Source organism: Pongo abelii, chromosome 12 (assembly GCF_028885655.2).
Source record: "Pongo abelii isolate AG06213 chromosome 12, NHGRI_mPonAbe1-v2.0_pri, whole genome shotgun sequence".
Classification (NCBI taxonomy): Eukaryota; Metazoa; Chordata; class Mammalia; order Primates; family Hominidae; genus Pongo; species Pongo abelii.
This window is the reverse complement of record NC_071997.2, coordinates 62,484,600-62,500,315: the sequence shown is the minus strand read 5'-3', so window position 1 is coordinate 62,500,315 and position 15,716 is coordinate 62,484,600. Positions and strand designations below refer to the sequence as shown.

General features: G+C 36.9%; 1 protein-coding gene across 2 annotated transcripts in view; it reads left to right on the top strand.

Moving 5' to 3' along the window:
• The window catches only part of GMCL1 (germ cell-less 1, spermatogenesis associated), a 54,491-nt gene that overhangs the window by 18,600 nt on the left and 20,175 nt on the right, over positions 1-15,716 (top strand). Inside the window, exons 7-10 of one of the 2 annotated variants that reach the window (XM_002811934.5) lie at positions 1,402-1,486; positions 3,515-3,605; positions 9,033-9,170; positions 15,522-15,591. In XM_002811934.5, the coding sequence (XP_002811980.1) occupies positions 1,402-1,486; positions 3,515-3,605; positions 9,033-9,170; positions 15,522-15,591 (384 nt within the window). The remainder of the gene's footprint in view (positions 1-1,401; positions 1,487-3,514; positions 3,606-9,032; positions 9,171-15,521; positions 15,592-15,716) is intronic. The other variant, XM_054548105.2, reaches the window with a different exon arrangement.

Below are 15,716 nucleotides of genomic sequence, written 5' to 3'. Positions count from 1 at the left end.
CTAGATTATTGGGTTTTTTCTTTTCTCTTGCCTTTAGGAGATAATTTGGTAGAGAAGTGTGAGAGATATTCATCACCTGGTGATGTCAAGGCATAAATAAATCACCATAGAATGTTTGATTTGAAAATCATTAGAAACACTTTAATACAGTCAACCCTCCTTATCCGTGGGTTCTCCATTTGTGGATTCTACCAACTGCAGGTTGAAAAGATTTGGGGGAAAAACTATAAAAAATAATAACAAAAAAACCCAATATAGTATGACAACTGTTGCATGACATTTACATTGTATTAGGTACTGTAAGAACACCTAGAGATGATTTAAAGTATATGAGAGGATGTGCATAGGTTACATGCAAATACTGTGCCATTTTATATAAGGGACTTGAGCATAGAGGATTTTGGTATTTGTAGGAGGTTCTGAAACCAATCCCCCACAGATACAGGGGGATGACTCTAATTTCTCATTGAGCTTTTTGAAAAAGGAGCAGGATCCTCTTAAAAACCCACGTGCTCTCTTGGCTTTTTATGGCTCAAAGAAAAGAAAGAACAAAGGAAAAGCAAAACAAAACAAATAACTGGTGATGTCATTTTCACTTTAAATAACTAACACATGTTTCTTGATCTTATTGTCTTGAATAGTACTAAAACCATAGTTTATGACTAAGCAATTCTCTTAAGCCTAGAGGTTAAAGATTACTTTGACGATATAGCTGTTTTAGTGTCTTTTTTTTTGTTTTTTGGAGACAGTGTCTTGCTCTGTTGCCCAGGCTGGAGTGCAGTGGTACAGTCTTGGCTCACTGCAGCCTCCACCTCTTAGGCTCAAGCGATCCTTCCTACCTCTTCAGCCTTCCAAGTAGCTGGGACTACAGGTGCACACCAACATGATTGGCTAATTTTTTTTTTTTTTTTTTTTTTTGGTAGCACGAGGTCTCACCATGTTGTCCAGGCTGGTCTCAAACATCTGGCCTCAAATGATTCTCCTGCCTCCCAAAGTGCTGGGATTACAGATGTGAGCCACTATGCCTGGCCTTTTTTTAAACAACAAAACAAAACGTAGAAGTGGAGTGGTGGAAGGCAAAAGAGGAAGGCTGTCATTTTATCAGAGCATACTTAAAGTTATCTTACTGGAACCTTGCTTTAACTTGATTAATCAGCAGACCAGAGCTCTTTCTTTCCCTATCAGTGTGAAAAGGACCTTTCACAGCACCCTATCTGAATTAAAAGTATCCTTGTATCCAGATAGATTGTTTTCTAAGATTCTTTGTCTTGGGCAGAAGGACTGCTGTCATTTTTAATTCCACATATTTTTTTACAAGAAAGACTTAAAGCTTTTATTTCTACCAGGATCCTTTATCCTGTGCCTAAAGATAAGCTCACTCCCTCTATTTATCCTTTTCAGTATAAATGTCATGAAACAGCTCATTGGTTCATCTAACTTATTTGTGATGCAAGTGGAGATGGATATATACACCGCTCTAAAAAAGGTACTGACATAATATGATGTCATATTATACAAGGATGTCACCTCAGCACTGCGTATAATGGTGAAAAACTGGAAACAGTATCCAGTAATAAAGGGATGGTTATAAATGTAGGAAAAGGAAATAGGCCAAAACCTTAAAAAGTCTTTATATTTAGGGATTTGGAATCATTCGTGATTTTAACTTTATTTTTTGTACTTTTCTATTTTAGAAGTACTTTTCTGTTTTTTCCCAGACTTTTCTTTAACAAAAAATATGTTATTGCTATTTGTTTATTTACATAATCAGAAATGTTTTATATTGTTTTTAGGAACGTTTTCAAAGTTGAGCTTCTGTTAATGATGGCATTTTTACACACACTTTTTCTAAGAAATGTTGAAATTTTTCTTTTAAAGGCCTGTTTGCCTGTCTGGCATATGTTTTACTTCATGCTTTTGAAAAGTTTCAACATTTTAAAAATGTAATTTTATTTTCACAACTCTTTGAAGACACAGATCAGCCTTTATTCTTTCATATAGATAGTGAGACTCAGAGCAGGCTGGAGGCAGAGCCTGGGTCTTGGGAGTCCCAGTCCATTGCCCTCTTCCTACTGCATAATCCTGCCTTTACCCTTTTGTCCCCAAAACAATGTTGTGAGTATTTAACACAGTTGTGAAACTTCAGACTGAGACACTTTCTAGCTTATCTCATAGGCACTCTTTGTTTGTTTGTTTCTGTGGTAGAGATGAAATTTTGTTACTGTTTTTCTTCAAGGAACTTTACTATCTGGGCTATCCAATCTTTTAAAAAATTGGTGCAGAGGTCAGGCACAGTGGCTTACGCCTGTAATCCCAGCAATTTGGGAGGCCCAGGCTGGTGGATTGCTTGAGGCCTGGAGTTCAAGATAAGCTTGGGTAACATGGCAAAAACCCCTCTCTGCAAAAAATACGAAAGATTAGCTGGGTGTGGTGGTTCGTGCCTGTAGTCCCAGCTACTCAGCAGGCTGAGGTGGGAGGATCACCTGAGCCTAGGAGGTGGAGCCTGCAGTGAGTTGTCACAGTAGCATTCATTTCTGTTATTAAAACTGCTTTTTGCCGGTAATGGTAAGTGCTAATACTCACAGGGTGTTTACGTGCCGTGCACCATTCGAAGTATTTATATATATTTAATATTTTAATGTCCTATGAGGTAAACATGTTATCATGCTCATTTTACAAATGAAGAAATTAAGGCCCAGAGATACCAGGTAATGTGCCCAGCTCCTAAGTGCCAGGTCCAGGATTTAAAAGTTTTTGCTCTTACCTACTCTGCAGATTATCTCAGCAGCAATAAGACAAAGAAGCTCCTTTTTCCCATGTTAATTTCTTGCTTTTATAATCTCATATAGTATTTAGTGAAATTGAGTTGTTAGTGAGTAGAATAAATTAGTATAAAATTTCTAATGTAATATACATATATATTAAACCTTTACCTTTTTAATACAGTAATCTTCAGTGTGTTACCATAAATACTTCTGAAGGATTGGCTTACTCCTTAGCACACACATCCAATTTTTATCACTGGACTATGATTTTTTTTTTCTTTTTTCCTGGAGACAAGGTCTCACTCTGTCACCTAGACTAGAACATAGTGGTGCGCTCATGGCTCACTGCACCTCAACCTCTAGGTCTCAGAAGGTTCTCCCACCTCAGCCTCTTGAGTAGCTGGGACTCCAGATGCATGTCACTATGCCCAGCTAATTTTTTTGTGTGTGTAGAGATGGGGTTTGACCATGTTTCCCAGGCTGGTCTAAACCTCTCTCAAGTGATCTGCCCGCCTTGGCCTCCCAAGTGCTGGGAGTATAAGTGTGAGCCACAGCACCCAGCCATTGGACTATGATAATGCCATGATAAATTGAGTGCTTATAGTTGTACTTTCTTTCTTGCAATTGCTGGTAAAGTAGAAGTTAAATTTTTTAGCTATTATATTTTAAGGTGAAAGCAATTTGAAAATGTAAAATCATAAAATGATGAAATTTCATAATTGTTTTCTTATTTAATTTTTTTAACCTAGTGGATGTTCCTTCAACTTGTGCCTTCTTGGAATGGATCTTTAAAACAGCTTTTGACAGAAACAGATGTCTGGTTTTCTAAACAGAGGAAAGGTAGGCCTGAAGTTTTTGAGAACTTGTCTTTTAAAAGGAAATTTGTTAAAATCAGGCCCCGTGAGAACAGAAAATAAATAAATAAATTAATTAATTAAATGAAATCAGGCCCTGACTTGTTTATAGACTTAATTTTAGAGCTTGGAGAAGACCTTAGCAATTATCTACTTCAGCCCCTCGTTTACAGTGAGAAAATCAAGGCTAGATAAGAAAAATACCTTAACTATCATTATCTGAATTGTTACTCCTTGAACTGTCATCATACTCTTGATCGCCAAAAACTATTGTTTTTCCCATCTTATCACTAACAGATCTTGTTGATTACATTTGTCTTGACCACACTGAGTTTTCTCTAACAAGCTATACTCTGTCAGGCAACCATTCTTAACATAGGGGCCATAGATAGGCTTCCATGTGTCACTGACCCCCAAAAGTGGGTACAGAATTTGGTATGTGTGTGCTGCTGCTTCATACATTTGTGGGAGGAGAGCTTCCATACCTTCCATCAGATTCTCAGTGGAGACTGATCTAAAATTGGTTAAGATCAACTGCTATAAGGTCTCATCTGCGCAAAGGAGGGCATGCAATGTAAAAAAAAAATACGTGTGTATACTATGTTAAAATGTATGTATGTTATTTTTTACTTTGCTAAAACATATCTAGAAAAAGTATTTTTTACAGCTGTCAGGTGCAAAGAACTGGATAAATCATAATCCTTAGTTTGTGATTTTCTTAGTTTATGGCCACCTTTTTGGTTTATTTTTAATACGTTGAGCCTTTGTGACCTAATCTTTGAGGACTAGAACATCAGTAACTTCAGTCTAACTCATGTGCTTCTTTTCTATTGTGTCCCTCTGACTTTTCCTAACCACTATCTTGAACTTCATGTTTATTCTTTTGCTTTATAAATATATATTATTGCACCATGTATATATGTCTTAACATATATACATAGTGGTGTGCTAATAAGCTGACTCTGAAAAAATAATCCTTGATGAGTACCATTTCTTAATTCCCATGGTACAGATTTTCCCATCATGGCTGATTGATTGCAGGCTACCAACATGACATCACTGAATGAGAAAGGAGATGGACACAGCTCCTGTGAGCTAGCAGCAACACGCCACTGTATAATATATCATTTTGTTTTAGTTGTTATAGAACTATGTCACATTGTGGCCTTAATTTTAATGCCCTTTATAACTAAAGAGATTGAATGACTCTTAATATGGTTATTAGCCAAATGTTTCCTCTTCTGTGAGATACCTGTTCAAGTGTGTTTCTTATTTTAATGTCAGATTTGTCTTTTCTTATTGATTTGTAGGCATTCTTTATATATTCCTTATAACTAATCCTTTGTCATACATATGTTCTGCACTTCCAGTTTGTAGGTCATCTTTTTAATTTATTAAAGATGTCTTTTTGGTTGGGTGCCGTGGCTCACGCCTGTAATCCCAGCACTTTGGGATGTCAAGGCAGGAGGCTCACTTGAGCCCAGGAGTTCAAGGACAGCCTGGGCAACATATCAAGACCCTGTCCCTACAAAAAATTTAAAGAATTAGCAGGGCAGCCTGGCACGGAGGCTCATGCCTGTACTCCCAGCACTTTGGGAGGCTGAGGTGGGCAGATCACAAGGTCAGGAGTTGGAGACCAGTGTGGCCAACATGGTGAAACCCTGTCTCTACTAAAAATACAAAAATTAGCCGGGTGTGGTGGCGAGTGCCTGTAATCCCAGCTGCTAGGGAGGCTGAGGGAAGAGAATCGCTGGAAACCAGAAGGTGGAAGTTGCAGGGGGCCGAGATTGTGCCACTGCACTCCAGCCTGGTCAACGAGCGAAACTCTGTCTCAAAAAAAAAGAATTAGCAGGGCGTGGTGGCATGTACTTGTCTGTATTCCCAGCTACTGGGGAGGCTGATGTGGGGGGAGGATCACCTGACCCTGGGGGTGTTGGGGCTGCAGTGAGCCATGGCCACACACCACTGCACTCCAGCCTGAACAACAGAGTGAGACCCTGTCTCAAAAAAAAAAAGGAAAAAAAAAGTCTTTTGATGAATAGATATTCTTAATTTTAAAATTTCATGCTCTTTATATCTTAGTTAAATGCATTTTATAGAATTATTTTATGTAGTCAGATTTCCTACCTCAGAGCCAGATAAATTAATTTTCTATAAAGCTCCTGAAGTAAAAATGTGTAAAGAACCCATGTCAGTGAACTATAACTTGATTTCCTTGAAGAACAAAAATACTAAACTTGTATCTTAAATTATACTTTTGTGTTACATTATGGCAATTAAAGAAGGACTAGGGAAATTATAGAGGAGAAAAGTAGGGGAAAGCATTTAAATAGAAGAGAGAGAAAAGCTGAAAGAGACAAGGATGGTGAAGAAGTTAAAAAGGGGACTCAGTAGAAACAGTAGATATCAGGCAAATGTTGATAGAACCTTATGATCATTTGTGCTCCAGATAGATTCACCACAGCAATCAATCAAAAGAGAAATTGCCCTGTAGCCTAAATGGCAGAAACTAGAGAAGCAAGCTGTGGTCCACTTCTGGATTCCCACTTGAGGCTCTCCCTCCCAGCCCCTGAGGTGTGAAAGTATACAGTTCAAGATAACTTTTCAAGGAGATATTGATTGCACAAACCAAAATGTATGTCTGATGCTCTTGTTTTTCTGTGAAGATTTTATAGAGTCATTTTCAATAGTTTTAAAATTATAAATAAGATGCATACTTAGGAAATTGGATAGAAAAATCACTTGTGATCCCTCACTCATTATATTTTGGTATATGTCTGTCTTTTTTTTTTTTTTTTTTTTTTTTTTTGAGACGGAGTCTTGCTCTGTCACCCAGGCTGGAAGTGCAGTGGTGCGATCTTGGCTCACTGCAACCTCTACCTCCCAGATTCAATCAATTCTGCCTCAGCCTCCCAGGTGGCTGGGACTACAGGTGAATGCCACCACACCCAGCTAATATTTTATATTTTTAGTACAGACGGAGTTTGCCATGTTGGCCAGGCTGGTCTTGAACTTCTGTCCTCGAGTGATCTGCCTGCCTCTGCCTCCCAATGTGCTAGGATTACAGGCATGAGCCACCACACCCACCATGTATTTTTGTATATTTCTTTTCAGTTTTCTTAATTATTTGACTTTTCAGATCTATATGGATCAGGACTACAAGAAACAATAGAAATTTAGAAAGTTTTCTACACAATTATACTTAAGGATTGCTATTGAATTTGGCTGATGGAATAAGTATGGCCACATGTTGTCCAGCAAGAAACTTTAAAACATTTTTTTGGTTCTATAAATCCTTACAGAAGTAAATGAGCAAGTCTCTTCTACAGCCGTGACGAAAAGGCTTCATGAGATATAATCACCAGATTTCTATAAGACAATCCAGAATTAGATTTTTATATCTTGTTCATGTGACAGAACACTTGTAAAAACAAAATGGTATTCTCAGCACACCCCAAGAAATTGGCACATTTAATTCAACATATGAACTAGAACCAATGTTGTTATTTTTAAAAGCAAGAGATATAAATCCACTGTCACACACCTGTTGTATAAATAAGCAAAGTTAACTATTAATTTTTTAATGAATTTACTGCTTTCTTGTTTGCTTTGCTGACTCTAGGCGGGTGCCAAGGGAATACAAAAAATATATGAGATAATGTGGAAATTCTTTTCATTAACTTGGCTGTCTTTTTACAATTTTCAGGAAAAAAATATTTTAGTGGGGAACACCTTCTGGTCTACAGAAAACCTGTGTTCCATGTAAAGCATGGTTTGAGACATAATAGTCTATAATGGCAACTGTCATGTTTTCCTCCTTATCCTTAATAGCAACAGGACTGGGTATACATACTCTCCTGGATATATGTCGTTTAACAGAAAACATAGACTAGGGCTCATGCACAAATACCTGTTTGATAGCAGTAACTCTAAACCTTTCCTTCTGACTCATGAAAGCACACTGGAATGTAACTGAGGGTAATTTTTAGGAATAACCTTAAATTCTCTCTAAAAGAAAAAAAATTATGTACTTCATAAACTTGAATTATTCTATTTTCTTTTCTTTTTTTGAGACAGAGTTTCACTCTGTCACCCAGGCTAGAGTGCAGCGGCGCAATCTCAGCTCACTGCATCCTCCGCCTCCCGGGTTTAAGCAATTCTCTGCCTCAGCCTCCCAGTTAGCTGGGATTACAGATGCCCACTACCATGCCCAGCTAATTTTTTTTGTATTTTTAGTAGAGACAGGGTTTCACCATCCTGGCCAGGCTGATCTTGAACTCCTGACCTCGTGATCCACCTTCCTTGGCCTCCCAAAGTGCTGGGATTACAGGCGTGAGCCACCACGCCCAGCCGAATTATTCTATTTTCAGTATTATTATTATTATTATTGTCATTATTACTTATTTTAGAGACAAGATCTTGCTCTGTCACACAGGCTGGAGTGCAGTGGTGCAATCATAGCTCACTGCAAGCTGAAACTCTTGGGCTCAACCAGTCTTTCCACCTCAGCCTCCTGAGTAGCTGGGTCTGCAGACACATGCCACCACACCTCGCTAGTTTTTTTATTTTTATGTTTTGTAGAGATGGGAGTCTCACAGTGTTGGCCAGGCTAGTCTTAGACATCCTGGACTCAAGTGATCCTTCCACCTTAGCCTCCCAAAGTGCCAGGATTACAGGTGTGAGCCATCATGCCCAGCCTTGAATTATCTTAGTAATAACTGAATACTACCCAACTGTTGCAAATCTATGGCTACAATGTCTGTCTTTATTTTATTTTATTTTATTTTAATAGAGATAGCATCTCACCATGTTATCCAGGCTGGTCTCGAACCCCTGGGCATAAACAATCTGCCAGCCTCAGCCTCCCAGAATGCTGGGATCACAGGTGTGAGCCACCACGCCTAGCCATACAGTGTCTTTCTTATTTTGTATTTCAAAGGGAATTAATATATTAACTAGTGTTCATTACATGTAGCTGAAATGTAAGTTAAATTAAGAGATATTCTTTGTCCTGTGTACCTTATCCTTGAGGGAGGCTTTTGGGCACCAGAGTTTCACTGGCCTGTTCAGTTCTTGGGAGGGGGATTCTGGCGAGAGTGTGTAACCCTAAGTACCTTTCTCAAGCCTTCCTTTCCCAACTTGCTGCACTATGCATGCCAAATGCCCAGAAACAGCTGAATTCCCAGCCCAGGGGTTTCATTAGGACCAAAGTTAATTTCCTGGGATTTTTAAATAAATCTCCTTATGTTCTTATCTGTAAACCTAAGGTTTATAAAATTCTTGAGAACTTTAAAACTAGCTTATTTTGTATTCTAGTAGACATGAGTGTACCTGTGTATCCCCCGTCCATAGAAACATTTAAGAATAATAGGTTTGAAAAGAATGGCTGTTTAACTTACATGGTTTTTTATAGATTTTGAAGGTATGTCCTTTCTTGAAACTGAACAAGGAAAACCATTTGTGTCAGTATTCAGACATTTAAGGTTACAATATATTATCAGTGATCTGGCTTCTGCAAGAATTATTGAACAAGATGCTATAGTACCTTCAGGTAAGAGAACATAATTTGTAATTTTAAGTAATATATTTCTGATTATAAAGTAATATAGATCATAGAAAAGAACAAGAAAAGAAGTAGAAATTATTATTAATCCCAAAAAGGTATACATCTTTATGCCAAAGTGGAATCATCTTATAGAGGTAATTTTCTGTGCTTACATATCATGAGTATTTTCCCATATCATATTTCATTAAATACTCTCTAGAATATTTAAATGATTATCTAGTATTCTGTAATATGGATGTTCTTTAATTTAATAAACCAGTACATGATTTTGAATCAGACTTTTAAAAATGACTTTTGAAGTATTTGAAGAGCATAACTGATTTTTCTGTTAGTGCTCCTTAAATTTGTTTATTTTGGTTTTTTCTTATTCTAAAGTCTTAAACTTCATGTTGAAGCAAAGGTGTCTTTGCTAATTATAATTTAAATTTTTTGAAATAACTACTGATTTACCTTTCTGAGTTAAATCTCTAGTGCTTGTCAATAATTCCATTTAGTACTATATATACATATAAGAAATGGAAAATAGAATTTCTGTTTGAACATTTACATGTAATGTTTGTAGTAATAATTATAGATTTGTCTAAAAAGTTGTGATTATTTTTGACACCTTAATTGTGACATAGCTGTATGTTTATAGATTTTTGTTCCTGATATCTGTATACTTATTTGGAAAGGAATTGACGGGAAGGAAAACTTAGAGTTAACTCTTCTGGTATATTTGGAAGTGATGCATTTTTATAAAATCACTTTAGCAAGTTTATAGATACTGTTTAAGTCACAAATTCTCTGAATTTTACATTGCTTATAGTATAGCAGTTCTATAATAGTTTTAGTATCTGTTAAATACCAGGCCCTAGCAATGATGTAATATTAGATGCCAAAGCCAATTACATATGCCACTCTAACTGTACTTCCTTTTAAGGCTTTTTGCAAATGTGTTTTGAAAGAGATTGGGGAAAAGTCTGTTCTAAAGTAGTTTAATTTAAGTGTGCCTGTGATGCAAGTGGATAAGCTTTATATTTTTGGATTGCAAGATGGGTACAAGTATTTCTAGTCTAAAATATTTTATTCAGTATAAAATCAGAAAGAATTTAGATCCTGTATTTTTTGGCAGATTTCAGTCATTGTTACCGTATCTTACAGATAATTATTTATCACATTGTGAAGAGACAGAAGGAAGCCACCTAATTCACATTATTGAGATAGATTGATATATGCTCTCAGTAGGAAGGTATCTTAGATTTGAAATTAGTTGAAATTATTTTGATTAATCAACCTAAAACTTGATCATTTTTCAGAAATAGTGCCAAACGTGTTAACATTAATCAAAGTTAGGCGTTTGACAATATGGGGAATTTGGGTACATCTGTTTACCATTTTTAGGTGAAAAATTTAGAAGCATGTTTAATTAAAAGTTGAATTGGGACTTTGTATAGAAGCACTTTATTTTAGGATTCAACTGTGTCAAGCACAGTTGAACTCCATTATTTCATGGAATTAGGTTTATCTTAGGTCATTAGGTTCATTAACTGTCTTATTCCATACTCTTGTCATGCTTTCCTCCACTTGGATACCTCTGACCTATCTTGTTACCATTCCTCCCAGATCTTTCTACTATATGCCCTGGAACCAGGGACAACAAAATCTTCCATCTCTTCCCTCCTTTTTTTTTTTTTTAAACTTCCAGAGTAAGCTATTTTCCCTCCGTAGAAGACTTTCTGGCTCTCACACCCTACTAATATAGGGCCAGGAGACCACCATCCTAGCCCCCTCAGTGTGCACTTTCCAAACCATTATTGCATGCCATCTGAGCCTGTTTTCTCTCCTGACCCCTAGTCATTTCTTTGCATTCATTTAAGACTTAGACACTTATTTTACTATTTCTCCCCCAATCCAGTCACATAATATGTCCATATGAACAAATACATTTAATATCCCAGCCTCCTGGTAGTTTTTTGACCTCAGCTCTCAGCCTCCTAGTTATTTGACCTCTTTGCCAAACATTAGGCACTTTCTTCCTAAAACCTGGATATGCCATGAACCTTGTGAACCCAGAATTTCTCAGCATCAGAAACCTGGTAGTTTTCAGGCTATTATATAACCTAGCATGTTCATAGCCTCATTCCCTTTTATACTGCTCTTTAACTTCCAATCCATTTTAAGCCCTTCATTTTCTGCCAATCTTTCAAACCTCTCCTGCCCTTTCTTCCCTCTCAGGCTTGGATTTCATGGTAGATCATGTTAGGTCACTCTCACAGTTGTCTTCAACTCTGTGTCTTTCACTTGGCAAAATCCTAAACCTAAATTACACCTTCTTTGTTACTATACCCTCTACTTTGTGCTGAGTACTGCTGCAGAGCATCCTACAGCTTTTGTATTGGTGTTACTGCAAATTCACATTTCAACACTAAGCTTGAACCTTGGGACTTCTTACACTACTTTTAGTTCAGTATTTCTCTTTTTCATTTCCTTCAGCAATTGTATCAATTTCTGCCACTCTGTTCCAACTTTCTACCCAATTACCTCATTGTCAGTTTTGTGAAAATAAGTTACTGAAAATGAAAAGGTATATAAATCCATGTAATAAGTTCAGAAAATAGCTTCAGAACTAGATTTTGATATTATTATACATAAGCATTTTTGAACCAGGCTTCTCCATAATTTTGTGTTAATATTTTATACCTAGATGCTCTATACAGAATACTCTTATTTGTCCATGTAGGAATTTTTACTACGTAAATGTTTAGTCACTCATCTTCATTATCTACATCTGATTTATGCGTTTCATAAAGTAGTTCAACTTGTAGGCTTAGTTTTTTGCTATAAGCCATGTTACTTTTAAGTGTATTCATGTGAGTGTATGTATACCTGAAGATACACTTTTCCCTTCACTTAAACAAAAAATACTGGGCAAATTAGGAAGTATCTTTTTTTGCTTTTTAAAGTTTGTAAATGTAAGACATGAGATTTTCAAATAATATGGTTTTAGAGGTCCCTTTCCCATATTCTTTGTGTAAAACTAGGGAAATAATCTAAATAAATTCAATCTAATGTATCTCATTTATTCCATTGGGAAAATACTGTGTTTGTATTCAAAACTGCTGTAGACTAGATCACAGCTGCAGATAGGATCCATGACACTGTCAAATACCACCTTGAAATGCCCATATTTTTTCCCCCTGCAGGCTGGGGAGGGGCGGGCGGGTAGAGACAGAGTCTTGCCATGTTACCTAGGCTGTTCTCAAACTTCTAGTCTTAAGCAATGCTTCTGCCTCGGTCTCCCAAAATGCTGGAATTACAGGCATGAGTCACTGTACCCAGCCCCTGTTTTGAGTTTTTGTTTTGGACCTTGGTCTGATAAAGTTTAAAATAAGTGCTGAAACATATTACTATTTAGTCAAAGTTCAGTCTACTTAGTCAAAGTTTCTTGAAGGCACTTTTTCAGAATCTTTCCAGCCAACAGTAGCTCTCTGCCAAAAAGGATTCTGGCAAACTCTTCCTAGTGTTTCTTCCTTTTTGGAGATGATTGCATACAAACATATTGAAAACTCTGTGTAAAAGAACCTGCTTCACTTATTTTCATCCCATATTTTACCAGGGATTCTTTTTTTTTCCTTTTGCAATGCTATTAATATTGCATTTGAACTTGTGTTACATTGACTTATTTTTGGAATGCTGCTTTAAAGACATGGGACCTAGAATCCTTGAGCTACCAGTGACCAGAAAGATTTCAAGTTTGACTTTTTATTCTTTTGGATTAAACTATGACAAGAGGAACAAAAATATGTACTCATGTTTTTAACTTGTTCAAATACTTTTGGTTTTAAAGGAGGTTATACAGAAATTGTTGGAATTTAAATTCTAAAACATTTTTGGCCGGGCATGGTGGCTCAAGCCTGTAATCCTAGCACTTTAGAAGGCCGAGGCAAGTGGATCACGAGGTAAGGAGATCGAGACCATCCTGACCAACATGGTGAAACTCCGTCTCTACTAAAATACAAAAAATGAGCCAGGTGTGGTGACACATGCCTGTAATCCCAGCTACTCGGGAGGCTGAGGCAGAGGAATCGCTTGAACCTGGGAGGTGGAGGTTGCTGTGAACCCAGATCGCGCCACCACACTCCAGCCTGGTGACAGAGCAAGACTCTGTCTCAAAAAAAAAAAAAAAAAAATTTATGGGATACATCTAACATGATATTTGAGAATATACACGTATGTCTAACTCTTTCATTCCAATTTTACAAATGAGTCATGAAATGCCATATGCTATCTCTAGATCAATGAGTTTCAAACTCCAGGTATTTTAATAGGTAGGGATCAGCTTTAAATATATGTGTATATATATATATGAATTTTTTTAAATATACGTGTGTGTGTGTGCTAAGTCATGCAATAGTTGCTACTAGTATTTACCTATGAAGACAAATTATCTGTACTAGACACTTAAATTCCTTATAATAGCAAGAATGTAATTTTGGAGGACCCTGAAAGAAAGATTCAAAAGTGTATTTAGGCCAGACATGGTGGCCTGTAATCCCAACACGTTAGGTGGCCGAAGCAGGAGACCCCTTCTCCATAAAAAGTGGAAAAATTAGCTAGGCATGGTGGCAGACACCTATAGTCTCAGCTGCTCTGGAGGCTGAGAGGAGAATTGCTTGAGCCCAGGAGTTCGAGGCTGCAGTTTACCAAGATAGGGCCACCGGACCCCAGCCTGGGCCACAGAGTGAGACCGTGTCTCTCTCTCTCTTAAAAAAAAAAAAAAATATATATATATATATATATAGAGAGAGAGAGAGAGAGAGAGAGGATGTTTTAAGGAAAGACACCAGTAAATCATTGGAAGTCACCTGATTACTTTTATTAAGTAGAGACCTAGGAAGTGACAATCCAGATTTTAATTGCACTACGATTTCTACCCCTCTTTTAGATAGAGATTGAGAAATAAATTAAGAACTTAAAAAAAAAATAGAAAAACTACCCATTCTAGTTGGGAATAAACAAAAGCAGAAAGATAAATAGTGCTGAGCCAATTCTACTTTTACTTTTTTTTTTTTTTTTTTTTTTTTGAGGCAGGGTCTTGCTCTGTTGCCCAGGTTTTGAGTGCATTGGCGTGTCCAGGGCTCGCTGCAGCCTTGATCTCCCAGGCTCAAGAGATCTTCCTGCCTCAGCCTCCTGAGTAGCTGGGACTACAGGTGCACGCCACTATGTCCACCTAATTTTTGTGGTTTTGGAGAGATCAGGTCTCAACTATGTTGCCCAGGCTCGTCTAGAACTCCTGGGCTCAAGTGATCCTCCTACCTCAGCCTCCCAAAGTGCTTGGGATTACAGGCATGAGCCATCTCACCTGGCCTACTCTTATTTTTAATCTGTTTTTATCTAAAATAACTAATGTTTCCACTTACAAAGTCTTATTTTTGGGGAAAAATATTTATTATTAAAGGATTGTCTATAATTACAATTTTTATTCTATTTAGAATAATTTAAAATATTTTAATTTTTATATTATCTAAATCTAATATTCTAGAATTATTTATTGAGTGTGCATGTTTCATCTACGAATTTAGGGATGGCTTATTTCCCAAAAAACCAATTAATTGTTTTTTTATGTTAATAACAGAAGAGTTTATTATTCAATTTTCTGTCAGAACTTCTGTAAAAACTAAAAATATAGTTTCAGATATTATTTTTACAATTGAAAAATTAATATGAACTATGAAAAGGAAAGCATTAAACGCAAGAATATGCTTTTAACTATCCCAATTTAAATGTATGCAATGTAATAAGTACAGTCTAGCCTGAGACAAAGCTGTAAAACCTTTACCACTTTAAAGATCATTAAGCCATTATAGTATTTTTGTAAAATATAAGCTACCTACCGGTTTCGTTTGTTTGTTTGTTTGTCTGTCTGTTTGATTGTTTGAGACGGAGTCTCACTCTGTCACCCAGGCTGGAGTGCAGTGGCATGATCTTGGCTCCCTGCAACCTCTGCCTCCTGGGTTCAAGCGATTGTCCCGCCTCAGCCTCCCAAGTAGTTGGGATTACAGGGGCCTGCCACCACACCCGGCTAATTTTTGTATTTTTAGTAGAGACGGGGTTTTGCCATGTTAGTCAGGCTGATCTCGAACTCCTGACCTCAGGTGATCCACCTGCCTTGGCCTCCCAAAGTGCTGGGATTATAGGCATAAGCCACCATGCCTGGTCTAAGCTACCTAATTTTTAAATTGCTATTTTAAACTTGTATTTAGAAATGGTAACAATTTTATCAACTATGAATGTTTAAATCCTTTATGTTCTTCAGTCGTTATTTATTATTATTAATTTATTCTTACATTTCAGAATGGCTCTCTTCTGTGTATAAACAGCAGTGGTTTGCTATGCTGCGGGCAGAACAGGACAGTGAGGTGGGGTAAGTATATTATACCGTATCATTTTTCATTAAAAAAATTTGCTATGAATTTTTTAATGCATTCATTATGTTGAAAAATCATTAACGGTATTGAAAACTCAAGCTGTTGAAGTAAAGATCATATA